The sequence below is a fragment of the Rattus norvegicus genome, chromosome 10, assembly GCF_021556685.1.
Source record: "Rattus norvegicus strain SHRSP/BbbUtx chromosome 10, alternate assembly SHRSP_T2T, whole genome shotgun sequence".
In the NCBI taxonomy this organism is placed as follows: domain Eukaryota; kingdom Metazoa; phylum Chordata; class Mammalia; order Rodentia; family Muridae; genus Rattus; species Rattus norvegicus.
The window spans coordinates 18,339,013-18,354,270 of NC_141543.1; the positions used below are offsets into that span (position 1 = coordinate 18,339,013).

General features: G+C 42.4%; 1 protein-coding gene across 1 annotated transcript; it reads right to left on the minus strand.

Moving 5' to 3' along the window:
• Positions 1-13,407: 13,407 nt before the first annotated feature.
• On the minus strand, positions 13,408-14,346 carry Or1f33 (olfactory receptor family 1 subfamily F member 33). Its single transcript, NM_214828.1, is given in 1 exon segment — positions 13,408-14,346. A coding segment is annotated over 1 exon segment (939 nt).
• Positions 14,347-15,258: the final 912 nt, after the last annotated feature.

Consider the following 15,258-nt stretch of genomic DNA (forward strand, 5'->3'; position numbering starts at 1 on the left):
GCTCCTTTGGACCAAACGACAATGACAGAGAATATTATCAAAGTTTACATACAATGGTTTGCTTAAAATGTACAAGTTTCAGAAATGAGTTCACCTTGGTAGACACAGATTTTAGATGGCATTATATACCACAAAATTCTCATCACCTTGATGATCTGAGCCTTTGTCTATTGGTATGGAAAGGAAATTTTTGCATTCTTGCATATGCTATGTAATCTTTGCTTTCTTGGGTTCTGTCATCTTTAGCAGTGATCAGTGAGGTCACATCATCATCTTTAATTTGAGCCAGAGATAATAAGGGCATGTACTGAGCTGGAATATTTACATGAAGATTTGAATCAAGGGAAGCCAGCACCTAAGGGGCACTGTGTTGATTTTTAAAAAAAATCACAATAGTTCAGTTTTACTAAATGAAGACTCAGGAGACAGATATTGTGATCAAAGTACTAGCTCAAGAGAGGTAGAAAACCACACAGCTGACCTCCCTCCTCAACTGATGCTCAGCAAGAAAAACCAACTCCTTCTCTGAGTCCTCCGACTCTGACTCCTCCGACTCCTCTGACTCCGACTCCTCCGAATCCTCTGAATACTTCTGCTCTTGCTCCTCCTTCCACTTATCCACATTGACTTTAAAAACCTCTCAAACCGAATATCCCTACTATGTCTCTCTATCCAATCTTCCTGACTTCCTCTTACTCTCTATGGTTTTTTCTCCTATGTTCACACCCTGTGAACTGGGTGTTTGCTCTGCCTCTTGACCTAGTGTTGACTTTCTCACACTAAACAGAAAAGTCTTGGATTAAAAGGGTGTTCTAGAGCTGAGCCACACTACAGCCAGAAACAGGTTTTTCCAGTTCACAATATCTGGGGTCACCATGTGGTCAAATGTCCAACACAGCACTGTCTATGAGGCATGTGGCCTTTATAGTCAATGCCTTCTCCAACTTACATAGGTTACTGCTTTCTGGAAATGGAACCCCTATACCACATATTTTCAATATGGTGAAGCTGGGAAGACATGTTCCTAAAACACACACACACATACACACACACACACACACACACACACACACACACACATACACACACACACACACACACACACACACACGGGTACACATGCCTTCAGAGCATGTGGAAGTAGGGGGAACTTCTATCTGTTTGTATCACTGTCGATGGACCATAGTGAGTAACTCTAACCCTTTCTGCTTCCCCCATTCTTATCTGAAAAGCACACGAAGAGTAGAAAAGGAAGCAAGCAAACAGACTTGATGGCACACAGCTATAATTCCTGGAGAGTCTAGGCAGAAGAGTTACAATTTGGAGAGTTACCTCAGATTCATAGTAGGGGAAAGAAAGGAGAAATGGGCAAGAGGAAGGAGGAATTATATTTGAGTTGTTTTCTGATGACTTTCTATTTCCACTCATATTTTGCTGAAAAATATTCATAGTTTTATTTCAGAGAAACAAAGTGTGCCTATTTATAGCAGGAAAGATTTCTGTTTGTATGTAGGGGTAGGTAGTTGTGTGTATATGTAAATGTGTTTGTATGTCCATATGTATGCATTTGTATTTATATATTTGTGTTTTGTACGAGTATGTGTGCTTGTATATGCCTATGTATATGTTTGTACGTATGTATACATGCTTATATGTGTATGTGTGTGTACATTTATATGTATGTGTTTTATGTGTATGTGAGGGTATGTGCACATGTGTGTATCTGTATATGTATGTTTATGTACATATGTGTGTATTGCAGTATGTGTGCATATGTGTATATGTGTGTATTTGTATGTGCATATGTGCATTTGTATATAAGTATATATTTGTATATGCATAAGACTGTATATATATATATTTGTGGTTTTGTTTGTGTATATGTGTTTGTATATGCATATGTATGTTTGTACATACATATGTATATTTGTATGTGTACATGTGTTTGAACGTTTATATGTATGCATTTTGTGTGTATATATGTATATGTGCATGTGTGTCTATTTGCATGTGCATATGTATGTATTTTATGTGTATATGTGTGTATGTGCATATGTGTCTGCTTGCATGTTCATATGTGTGTGTTTATATGTGCATATGTGTGCTTGTATATGTTATGCTGCTTGTTTTAAAAACAAATTCACAAAGGTTTGATTTTATCAGTGAGGACTCAAAAGTCAGATGCTGGGATGAAAGTTTGCTAGCTCAGAGAAGCAGAGAAAGCACTCAGCTGACTTTCCTACTTCACTGCCAGCACAAAAGGAAAAAAATCTTCTTTATATTTTCCATAGTATCTTAAATACCCTTGAACTCAAAGACCCTCCTTTCCTTTTCCTCGATTTCTTAATGTTCACTTCCTGTCAACTAGCTGCTTGCTCTGCCTCTTGACCAATGATCGACTTTATTTATGCCTGTTAAAAGAAAGCTCTTGGATTAAAGTCATCTACTTGGTCTGAACCACACCACAACAAGAAACATATTTTTCCCATTCAAGATATTGGGGTGGATCTTCCTGGTTGCTGCCGCCGCGGAGAGCTCATAGGCAGCACCCCACGAGCAAACTTGAGCCTTGGGACCACAGGTAAGACCAACTTTTCTGCTGCAAGCGAACTGCCTGGTGAACTCAGGACACACAGAGGCAAAATTCCTCTAGGACCGGGCAGTGCCTGGTGAACTCAGGACACACAGAGGCAAAATTCCTCTAGGACCGGGCTCTTCTGCTATTTAGCGGGGGGTGGGGGAGGCGGATCCCTGCCCGCAACAGCTCTCTGCTCCCAAAACCCATGGGAGAGACCTCACCGCCTGGTCAGGTGGGCACTCCTGAGGCTGCAGAGCGGAAGAGACCATCAACACTGCCCACCCCTGCTCACAACCCTGGCCCAAGAGGAAACTATATACGGCCTCTGGGTTCCCGTAGAGGAGGGCCCAGGAACAGCAGGTCCACTGCGTCTGAGACACCGCCAGAGCCTGAAGGGACCGACCAGATAAACAGTTCTCTGCACCCAAATCCCATGGGAGGGAGACCTAAACCTTCAGAGAGGCAGACACACCTGGGAAACCAGAAGAGACTGCACTCTGCACACATCTCTGACGCCAGAGGAAAACACCAAACGCCATCTGGAACCCTGGTGCAGGGAAGCTCCCAGAAAGGGTGGCGCAGATCTTCCTGGTTGCTGCTGCCACAGAGAGCTCATAAGCAACACCCCACGAGCAAACGTGAGCCTCGGAACCACAGGTAAGACCAACTTATCTGCTGCAAGTGACCCACCTGGTGAACTCAAGACACAGGCCCACAGGAACAGCTGAAGACCTGTAGATAGGAAAAACTACACGCCCGAAAGCAGAACACTCTGTCCCCATAACTGGCTGAAAGAAAACAGGAAAAACAGGTCTACAGCACTCCTGACACAGGCTTATAGGACAGTCTAGCCACTGTCAGAAATAGCAGAACAAAGTAACACTAGAGATAATCTGATGGCGAGAGGCAAGCGCAGGAACCCAAGCAAAAGAAACCAAGACTACATGGCATCATCGGAGCCCAATTCTCCCACCAAAGCAAACACGGAATATCCAAACACACCAGAAAAGCAAGATCTAGTTTCAAAATCATATTTGGTCATGATGCTGGAGGACTTCAAGAAAGACGTGAAGAACTCCCTTAGAGAACAAGTAAAAGCCTACAGAGAGGAATCGCAAAAATCCCTAAAAGAATTCCAGGAAAACATGAATAAACAAGTAAAAGCCCATAGAGAGGAATCACAAAAATCCCTGAAAGAATTCCAGGAAAACAATCAAACAGTTGAAGGAATTAAAAATGGAAATAGAAGCAATCAAGAAAGAACACATGGAAACAACCCTGGATATAGAAAATCAAAAGAAGAGACAAGGAGCTGTAGATACTAGCTTCACCAACAGAATACAAGAGATGGAAGAGAGAATCTCGGGAGCAGAAGATTCCATAGAAATCATCGACTCAACTGTCAAAGATAATGTAAAGCAGAAAAACCTACTGGTCCAAAACATACAGGAAATCCAGGACTCAATGAGAAGATCAAACCTAAGGATAATAGGTATAGAAGAGAGTGAAGACTCCCAGCTCAAAGGACCAGTAAATATCTTCAACAAAATCATAGAAGAAAACTTCCCTAACCTAAAAAAAGAGATACCCATAGACATACAAGAAACCTACAGAACTCCAAATAGATTGGACCAGAAAAGAAACACCTCCTGTCACATAATAGTCAAAACACCAAAGGCACAAAATAAAGAAAGAATATTAAAAGCAGTAAGGGAAAAAGGTCAAGTAACATATAAAGGCAAACCTATCAGAAACACACCAGACTTTTTGCCAGGACCTATGAAAGCCAGAAGATCCTGGACAGATGTCATACAGACCCTAAGAGAACACAAATGCCAGCCCAGGTTACTGTATCCTGCAAAACTTTCAATTAACATAGAAGGAGAAACCAAGATATTCCATGACAAAACCAAATTTACACAATATCTTTCTACAAATCCAGCACTACAAAGGATAATGGTAAAGCCCAACATAAGGAGGCAAGCTATACCCTAGAAGAAGCAAGAAACTAATCGTCTTGGCAACAAAACAGAGAGAAGAAAAGCACACAAACATAACCTCACATCCAAATATGAATATAAAGGGAAGCAATAATCACTATTCCTTAATATCTCTCAACATCAATGGCCTCAACTCCCCAATAAAAAGACATAGATTAACAAACTGGATAGGCAACGAGGACCTTGCATTCTGCTGCCTACAGGAAACACAACTCAGAGACAAAGACAGATACTACCTCAGAGTGAAAGGCTGGAAAACAACTTTCCAAGCAAATGGTCTGAAGAAGCAAGCTGGAGTAGCCATTCTAATGTCGAATAAAATCAATTTTCAACTAAAATTCATCAAAAAAGATAAGGAAGGACACTTCATATTCATCAAAGGAAAAATCCACCAAGATGAACTCTCAATCCTAAATATCTATGCCCCAAATACAAGGGCAGCTACATATGTAAAAGAAACCTTACTAAAGCTCAAAACACACATTGCACCTCACACAATAATACTAGGAGATTTCAACACCCCACTCTCATCAATGGACATATCATGGAAACAGAAATTAAACAGAGACGTAGATAGACTGAGAGAAGTCATGAGCCAAATGGACTTAACAGATATTTATGGAACATTCTATCCTAAAGCAAGAGGATATACCTTCTTCTCAGCTCCTCATGGTACTTTCTCCAAAATTGACCGTATAATTGGTCAAAAAACAGACCTCAACGGGTACAGAAAGATAGAAATAATCCCATGCGTGCTATCGGACCACCACGGCCTAAAACTGGTCTTCAATAACAATAAGGGAAGAATGCCCACATATACATGGAAATTGAACAATGCTCTACTCAATGATAACCTGGTCAAGGAAGAAATAAAGAAAGAAATTAAAGACTTTTTAGAATTTAATGAAAATGAAGGTACAACATACCCAAACTTATGGGACTCAATGAAAGCTATGCTAAGAGGAAAACTCATAGCGCTGAGTGCCTGCAGAAAGAAACAAGAAAGAGCATATGTCACTAGCTTGACAGCACACCTAAAAGCTCTAGAACAAAAAGAAGCAAATACACCCAGGAGGAGTAGAAGGCAGGAAATAATCAAACTCAGAGCTGAAATCAACCAAGTAGAAACAAAAAGGACCATAGAAAGAATCAACAGAACCAAAAGTTGGTTCTTTGAGAAAATCAACAAGATAGATAAACCCTTAGCCAGACTAATGAGAGGACACAGAGAGTGTGTCCAAATTAACAAAATCAGAAATGAAAAGGGAGACATAACTACAGATTCAGAGGAAATTCAAAAAATCATCAGATCTTACTATAAAAGCCTATATTCAACAAAACTTGAAAATCTGCAGGAAATGGACAATTTCCTAGACAGATACCAGGTACCAAAGTTAAATCAGGAACAGATAAACCACTTAAACAACCCCATAACTCCTAAGGAAGTAGAAGCAGTCATTAAAGGTCTCCCAACCAAAAAGAGCCCAGGTCCAGACGGGTTTAGTGCAGAATTCTATCAGACCTTCATAGAAGACCTCATACCAATATTATCCAAAATATTCCAAAAAATGAAACAGATGGAGCACTACCGAATTCCTTCTATGAAGCCACAATTACTCTTATACCTAAACCACACAAAGACACAACAAAGAAAGAGAACTTCAGACCAATTTCCCTTATGAATATCGATGCAAAAATACTCAATAAAATTCTGGCAAACCGAATCCAAGAGCACATCAAAACAATCATCCACCATGACCAAGTAGGCTTCATCCCAGGCATGCAGGGATGGTTTAATATACGGAAAACCATCAACGTGATCCATTATATAAACAAACTGAAAGAACAAAACCACATGATCATTTCATTAGACGCTGAGAAAGCATTTGACAAAATTCAACACCCCTTCATGATAAAAGTCCTGGAAATAATAGGAATTCAAGGCCCATACCTAAACATAGTAAAAGCCATATACAGCAAACCAGTTGCTAACATTAAACTAAATGGAGAGAAACTTGAAGCAACCCCACTGAAATCAGGGACTAGACAAGGCTGCCCACTCTCTCCCTACTTATTCAATATAGTTCTTGAAGTTCTAGCCACAGCAATCAGACAACAAAAGGAGGTCAAGGGAATACAGATCAGAAAAGAAGAAGTCAAAATAACACTATTTGCAGATGATATGATAGTATATTTAAGTGATCCCAAAAGTTCCACCAGAGAAATACTAAAGTTGATAAAAAACTTCAGCATAGTGCCTGGGTATAAAATTAACTTAAATAAATCAGTAGCCTTCCTCTACACAAAAGAGAAACAAGCCAAGAAAGAAATTAGGGAAACGACACCCTTCATAATAGACCCAAATAATATAAAGTACCTCGGAGTGACTTTAACCAAGCAAGTAAAAGATTTGTACAATAAGAACTTCAAGACTCTGAAGAAAGAAATTGAAGAAGACCTCAGAAGATGGAAAGATCTCCCATGCTCATGGATTGGCAGGATTCATAGAGAAAAATGGCCATTTTACCAAAAGCGATCTACAGATTCAATGCAATCCCCATCAAAATACCAATCCAATTCTTCAAAGAGTTAAACAGAACAATTTGCAAATTCATCTGGAATAACAAAAAACCCAGGATAGCTAAAACTATCCTCAACAATAAAAGAACTTCAGGGGGAATCACTATCCCTGGACTCAAGCAGTATTTCAGAGCAATAGTGATAAAAACTGCATGGTATTGGTACAGAGACAGACAGATAGACCAATGGAACAGAATTGAAGACCCAGAAATGAACCCACACACCTATGGGCACTTGATTTTTGACAAAGGAGCCAAAACCATCCAATGGAAAAAAGATAGCATTTTCATCAAATGGTGCTGATTCAACTGGAGGTCAACATGTAGAAGAATGCAGATTGATCCATGCTTATCACCCTGTACAAAGCTTAAGTCCAAGTGGATCAAGCACCTCCACATCAAACTAGACACTCTCAAACTAATAGAAGAAAAACTAGGGAAGCATCTGGAACACATGAGCACTGGAAAAAATTTCCTGAACAAAACACCAATCAATGGCTTATGCTCTAAGATCAAGAATCGACAAATGGGATCTCATAAAACTGCAAAGTTTCTGTAAGGCAAATGACACTGTGGTTAGGACAAAATCGCAACCAACAGATTGGGAAAAGATCTTTACCAATCCTACAATAGATAGAGGCCTTATATCCAAAATATACAAAGAAATCAAGAAGCTAGACCTCACGGAGACAAATAACCCTATTAAAAAATGGGGTTCAGAGCTAAACAAAGAATTCACAGCTGAGGAATGCCAAATGGCTGAGAAACACCTAAAGAAATGTTCAACATCTTTAGTCATAAGGGAAATGCAAATCAAAACAACCCTGAGATTTCACCTCACACCAGTGAGAATGGCTAAGATCAAAAACTCAGGTGACAGCAGATGCTGGCAAGGATGTGGAGAAAGAGGAACACTCCTCCATTGTTGGTGGGATTGCAGACTGGTACAACCATTCTGGAAATCAGTCTGGAGGTTCCTCAGAAAGTTGGACATTGAACTGCCTGAGGATCCAGCTATACCTCTCTTGGGCATATACCCACAAGATGCCCCAACATATAAAAGAGACACGTGCTCCACTATGTTCATCGCAGCCTTATTTATAATAGCCAGAAGCTGGAAAGAACCCAGATGCCCTTCAACAGAGGAATGGATACAGAAAATGTGGTACATCTACACAATGGAATATTACTCAGCTATCAAAAACAATGACTTTATGAAATTCGTAGGCAAATGGTTGGAACTGGAAAATATCATCCTGAGTGAGCTAACCCAATCACAGAAAGACATACATGGCATGCACTCATTGATAAGTGGCTATTAGCCCAAATGCTTGAATTACCCTAGATGCCTAGAACAAATGAAACTCAAGACGGATGATCAAAATGTGAATGCTTCACTCCTTCTTTAAAAGGGGAACAAGAATACCCTTGGCAGGGAAGAGAGAGGCAAAGATTAAAACAGAGACTGAAGGAACACCCATTCAGAGCCTACCCCACATGTGGCCCATACATATACAGACACCCAATTAGACAAGATGGATGAAACAAAGAAGTGCAGACCGACAGGAGCCGGATGTAGATCGCTCCTGAGAGACACAGCCAGAATACAGCAAATACAGGGGCGAATGCCAGCAGCAAACCACTGAACTGAGAATAGGACCCCCGTTGAAGGAATCAGAGAAAGAACTGGAAGAGCTTGAAGGGGCTAGAGACCCCATATGTACAACAATGCCAAGCAACCAGAGCTTCCAGGGACTAAGCCACTACCTAAAGACTGACCCTGGACTCTGACCTCATAGGTAGCAATGAATATCCTAGTAAGAGCACCAGTGGAAGGGGAAACCCTGGGTCCTGCTAAGACTGATCCCCCAGTGAACTAGACTGTTGTGGGGAGGGTTGCAGGGGGGGGAGGATGGGGAGGGGAACACCCATAAGGAAGGGGAGGGAGGAGGGGGATGTTTGCCCGGAAACCGGGAAAGGGAATAACACTCGAAATGTATATAAGAAATACTCAAGTTAATTTTTAAAAAAAGGGGGGGGGACAAGAATACCCTTGGCAGGGAATAGAGAGGCAAAGATTAAAACAGAGACAGAAGGAACACCCATTCAGAGCCTGCCCCACGTGTGGCCCATGCATATACAGCCATCCAATTAGACAAGATGGATGAAGCAAAGAAGTGCAGGCCGACAGGAGCCGGATGTAGATCTCTCCCGAGAGACACAGCCAGAATACAGCAAACACAGAGGCGTATGCCAGCAGCAAACCACTGAACTGAGAACAGGACCCCCGTTGAAGGAATCAGAGAAAGAACTGGAAGAGCTTGAAGGGGCTCGAGACCCCATATGTACAACAATGCCAGGCAACCAGAGCTTCCAGGGACTAAGCCACTACCTAAAGACTATAATGGACTGACCCTGGACTCTGACCTCATAGGTAGCAATGAATATCCTAGTAAGAGCACCAGTGGAAGGGGAAGCCCTGGGTCCTGCTAAGACTGAACCCCCAGTGAACTAGATTGTTGGGGGGAGGGCAACAAGGGGGGGGAGGATGGGGAGGAGAACACCCATAAAAAAGGGGAGGGGGAGGGGGATGTTTGCCCGGAAACTGGGAAAGGGAATAACATTCGAAATGTATATAAGAAATACTCAAGTTAATAAAGAAAAAAAAAACAGACACAGAAGGAACACCCATTCAGAGCCTGCCCCACATGTGGCCCATACATATACAGACACCCAGTTAGACAAGATGGATGAAACAAAGAAGTGCAGACCGACAGGAGCCGGATGTAGATCGCTCCTGAGAGACACAGCCAGAATACAGCAAATACAGAGGCGAATGCCAGCAGCAAACCACTGAACTGAGAATAGGACCCCCGTTGAAGGAATCAGAGAAAGAACTGGAAGAGCTTGAAGGGGCTAGAGACCCCATATGTACAACAATGCCAAGCAACCAGAGCTTCCAGGGACTAAGCCACTACCTAAAGACTATACATGGACTGACCCTGGACTCTGACCTCATAGGTAGCAATGAATATCCTAGTAAGAGCACCAGTGGAAGGGGAAGCCCTGGGTCCTGCTAAGACTGAACCCCCAGTGAACTAGATTGTTGGGGGGAGGGCAACAAGGGGGGGAGGATGGGGAGGGGAACAACCATAAAGAAGAGAAGGGGGAGGGATTAGGGGGATGTTTGCCCAGAAACCGGGAAAGGGAATAACACTCGAAATGTATATAAGAAATACTCAAGTTAATAAAAAAAAAGATATTAGGGTGCACAATGTGACCATATTTCCTACACCAAATGCTTGTATGCAGGTATGTATATATCTGTTTGTGCAATCATGTATATATGTGTATGTTTGTGGGTGCTTGTTTGTGTGTACCTGGGTGTGTATTATGTGTGTGGTTGTGAGGGTATAGGTATATACAGGGGTATGTATGTGTGTTGTGATGGGTGTATATGTGTGTTACTTTGGGTGTGTATGTGTGTATGTTCCAGGTGCATATGCATATAGAGGACCAAAGTTGGTGTCAGGAGTCCTAGTTACTGTTCTATTGCTATGAAGAAACCATAGCCAAAGTAACTCTTACAAAAGGAAACATTTAATTAGGGCCTCTTTTGTACTGTTAGAGGGTTAGTCCATGATCATTATTTTGGAAATCAGACAGGCTCCACTCTGGAGCAGTGGCTGAGAGCTTTACATCCTGATCCACAGACATCAGGGAGATAGAGAAGGACAGAGACAGAGAGACAGAGACAGAGAGAGGAGACTGGGCCTGCTGAAGGCTTTTGAAAACTCAAAGCCCACCCCCAGTAACACACCTCCTACAACAAGGCCACACCTCTTTTTTATTGAGTATTTTATGTATTTACATTTCAAATATTATCCCCTTTCTATCAGTTCTCCCCTCTTCTATCCCCCCTGCTTCTATGAGAATGCTCCCCCTCCCACCCACCCACTCCCACCTATACAGGGGAAACAAAAGGCCAAACCACTTAATCCTTCTCAAAATAGTCCACCAACTAGGGACTAGACATTCAAGTATATGAGCCCATGGGAAACATTCTCATTCAAGCCACCACACCAGGTATCTTCCTCAATTGCCCTCCACCTTATATTTATAGGCCAGGACTCCTGCTGACCCCAGCAATCACCAATCACGACTAGTCTAACTAGCTGGCTTGCCTTAGGGATACTCTGTCCCTCCCTCTCCAAGCATAGTATTACAGGCAGCCATCATGCTGGCATGGATTTTACATGGGTCTAGGAATCGGGACTCGTTCCTCATATTTGCATGGTAAATATTTACACACTGTACCTTCTACAAAGTCCCAATAGAAAGAATTTGTAATAAGTGAATCTTGATTCAGCAGTTGGTGAATGTGTGAAAAACAAATTGTACTATCCCTTCCTGAAGTGTACCATTTTGGGGCTGGAAGCACTGGGGTCAGGGACAGCAGCTGAAGTTCCTGACAGTCGTCCCAGAATGGCAAACTACAGCACCCAGCATTTGCTTCCATTATCCAGATCTGGTTCCCAAATGGATGATCTTCCGAGGCTGGGTTCAAATGCTCTCCAGGGAAACAGAACCAACACATAAAAGTATAAAGTACATATTCTAATATACACACACAGGCACAGGCACAGGTACACGCACACGCACACACACACACACACACACACACACGACGATGGTGATGGTGATGATGATGATGATGATGATGATGATGATTTCTGTGACCATCTGAGATCCATTAAAAAGACCTCATCTCAAAACAGCATAGAATGAACTATATTGGTTTTTTTCCATAGTACAAATAATAGAGAAGACTAACCACAGAGACTTTACTTTAAAAAGCAATAACTTCTGACAGGTAGTGGTGGAGCGTGACTTTAATCACAGCACTACGGAGGCAGATGCAGGTGTATCTCTGAGTTCGAGGCCAGTCTGGTCTACAGAGTTCCAGGTCAGGCAGGAGTGCCTAAAAAAACTCTCTCAAATCAAGCAAACAAAAAAACAAGTTTTTAGAAAGCAATAATTTCTATCCTCTTCTATTCATTGGTCAACTGTGGGTCATCGGGACAAGAAACTAGGTACTCTCATCCTGGATCTCTGTGTGAAGAGTCACATTATGAGAGTGCACTCTGAAGGATGAGTCAGATGTACAACATGGATTTGACCACTGTAATAAATACTTATGTAATCTTGATATGAAAATGCACATGTAACATCTGTCTCCCAAACCGATCTCCTATTATAACAGGGGCTTCTCTCAGAGGCTGTGAGGTGGCTCAGGTTATAAAGGCAGTTTCACAAGGACTGACTATATGAGTTAGGTTCCTGGGACCCACACAGTTGAAAAGAGATAAATGACTCCTGCAAGTTGTGTCATTTACACACACACACACACACACACACACACACACACACACACACACACATACAAATACATTGAAATAAAGACAAAAAATATATTTGAATGCATATACTTGGGACATGGTCTCACTGTGAAACCTTAACTGGCCTTGGGCTCTCTATGTAGACCAGCTGTCCTCAAACTCATAGACATCCACCTTCAATCTGTGTGTGGCACAACATTTAAAACACAACACAGCTCAAAAATAATTCTTCTTTAAACAGTAGATAGTTCACTATGTAAGGAGCTTCCCTTCCAAGCAAAAAAGACTAATTTAATGTAAAAGACAGGAATCAGTTCAGCACTTTTGTAATCCCAGGCTGAGTGGATGAAAACCAGATGATCCAGAGGTACAGTTGGCCAGCCAGGCTAGCCTGATTGAAGAGTCTATGGTCCCCTGAGAGGTACTATCTCAAAAAGAGGGTGTATGGCTCCTGAGACATGAGATTCAAGATAGATAGATGGCTGTCCTCTATTCACATATTTGCAAACATATACCAACATAATCATGCAGCAGGAGAGACAGACTGACATACAAAAAGTTAGGACTTGACATGCGCATGAAATAGTTTCGTAGTTCATTTGAATGTCTGTAGAATGTAGTTTGGTGGTTGAGCTTCCACAGCATGTGCTGAGTTCCATCCCAAGAATCCCAAAACCAAACAACACAAGACCAATTCCATCATTTGATATATCCACCCATGCACCTAGTGAATGAGAGTCCCCTAAGAAACAATGACTAAATTATTTTGTGACTGAGCCTACCAGAATCCAGTTGCTAAATAGTGCTCAATTCTGAAATGTGGTAGGGAACAGGGATCAGTCCAACTCTTCTTACTGAACAGAAAAAGTACTTCGGTGGATCAGTTTTTGTAGAGCCCCTTTCAGGTCCCTGTTCCTCAGGCTGTAAATAAAAGGGTTCAGCATGGGAGTCACCACTGTGTACAACACAGTGGCTGCCGTGTCCTCTGATGAATGGAAAGATGAGGGGTTGAAATACATAGCGATAATGGTGCCATAGAAGAGGCAGACCACAGCCAGGTGGGAGCCACAGGTGGAGAAGGCTTTCCAACCTCCCTTTTGGGAAGAGACTCTCAGGACTGCACAGGTGATGCGAATGTAGGAGATCAGGATGCACACAAATGGGGTGACTATGATTACAGCTCCCTCTGTGTGAATAATCAGCTCATTGAGGTGTGTGTCTGAGCAGGAGAGTTTCAGGAGAGGAGTCACATCACAGAAGAAGTGGGGGATGATGTTGTCCCCACAGAATGAGAGTTGAGCTATGAGCAGAGTGTGTAAGAGGACATTCAGATTGGCAGTGACCCACGATCCAGCCACCATCAGGACACAGACCTTATGGGTCATCTTTGTTGTGTAGTGTAATGGGTGGCATATGGCCACAAATCGGTCATAAGCCATCACAGCCAACAGGAAATTGTCCATGTCCACAAACGTGAAAAGGAAATACATCTGCGTGAGACACCCAGAGAAGGAAATGGCCTGACTCCCAAGTATATGGTTGGCCAATACCTTGGGGACAGTGGTGGAGGAGAAGCAGACATCCACAAAGGACAGGTTGCTGAGGAAGAAGTACATGGGGGTGTGCAGGCGGGAGTCTGTGCTGATGGCCAGGATGATGAGCAGGTTTCCCAGGACAGTGGCCAGGTACATGGTGAGGAAGAGCAGGAAGAGGAGCTGCTGCTGCTGGGGCTGCCTGGAGAGTCCCAGGAGGAGGAATTCAGTGACACTGGACTGGTTGGTGCTGCTCATGAGCCTGAGGCCACAGATGCAAATAGAAGACAATAAAGTCAAACCTTTGATGGGCAGTGTCACACTGTGATAGGGTACCAGGCAGGGTCACTATGTGATAGAGCACTGATAAACTGGATTAACAAATCAATGCACAGATTTAGTAAGACAGAATATACTCACCCCATCTACACATATTCATCCCAACACTCACCTATCTGAGAATCCCTCAGTCCATACAGCCTCTAAGACTAGCTATGTACAGGTTTATCAGCTCTTTCTTCACCTCAGACACAGGTCAGAATAAAATCAGGGTAACAGTTTGTTAGTTCTGTCTTTAACTCAGATGATAACCAATGAATTCAGGGCTTCTAAATTGCCTCTGGAAGAAGTTGCAAGGAGGTTGCTAAAATAACTTCACCTCTGAATAATCAATTGTTTATGTCCTCACTGCTGCAACCTTACCTGGAGGGAGGTTTGTGCTATCCAATCTGTTAAGTGTTGCCTAATTGCAGGGTCAGTGAAGTCTGGAAACAATGACAAGCCCTGAGCAAGTGAGGAGCAGGTGTTTGGGTTCATGATCTTCTGAGCAGGAAAGATGTTCTTAAGAATCACAGAACAGTCATTTACAGAAGTCTCTTGGTGCACTGGGACCAGAATCCCTCAGAGCCTCATTAGAGACAAGAAGAGAGAAACTCCCATCTACATCTTTGGCCCCTTTGGACCAAGTGATGATGACAAAGACTGTTATCACAGTTGACATGCCAAGATTTGTTCGCAATGCACAAACTTCAGAAAAGAGTCCACCTTGGTAGACTCATATCCCAGATGGCATTATATATCCCATCAAATCTCATAACTTTTATGATCTGAGCCCGTGCCTGCTGGTATGGAGAAGAAATTTGTATTCTTGTATGTGTGATGTAATCTTTG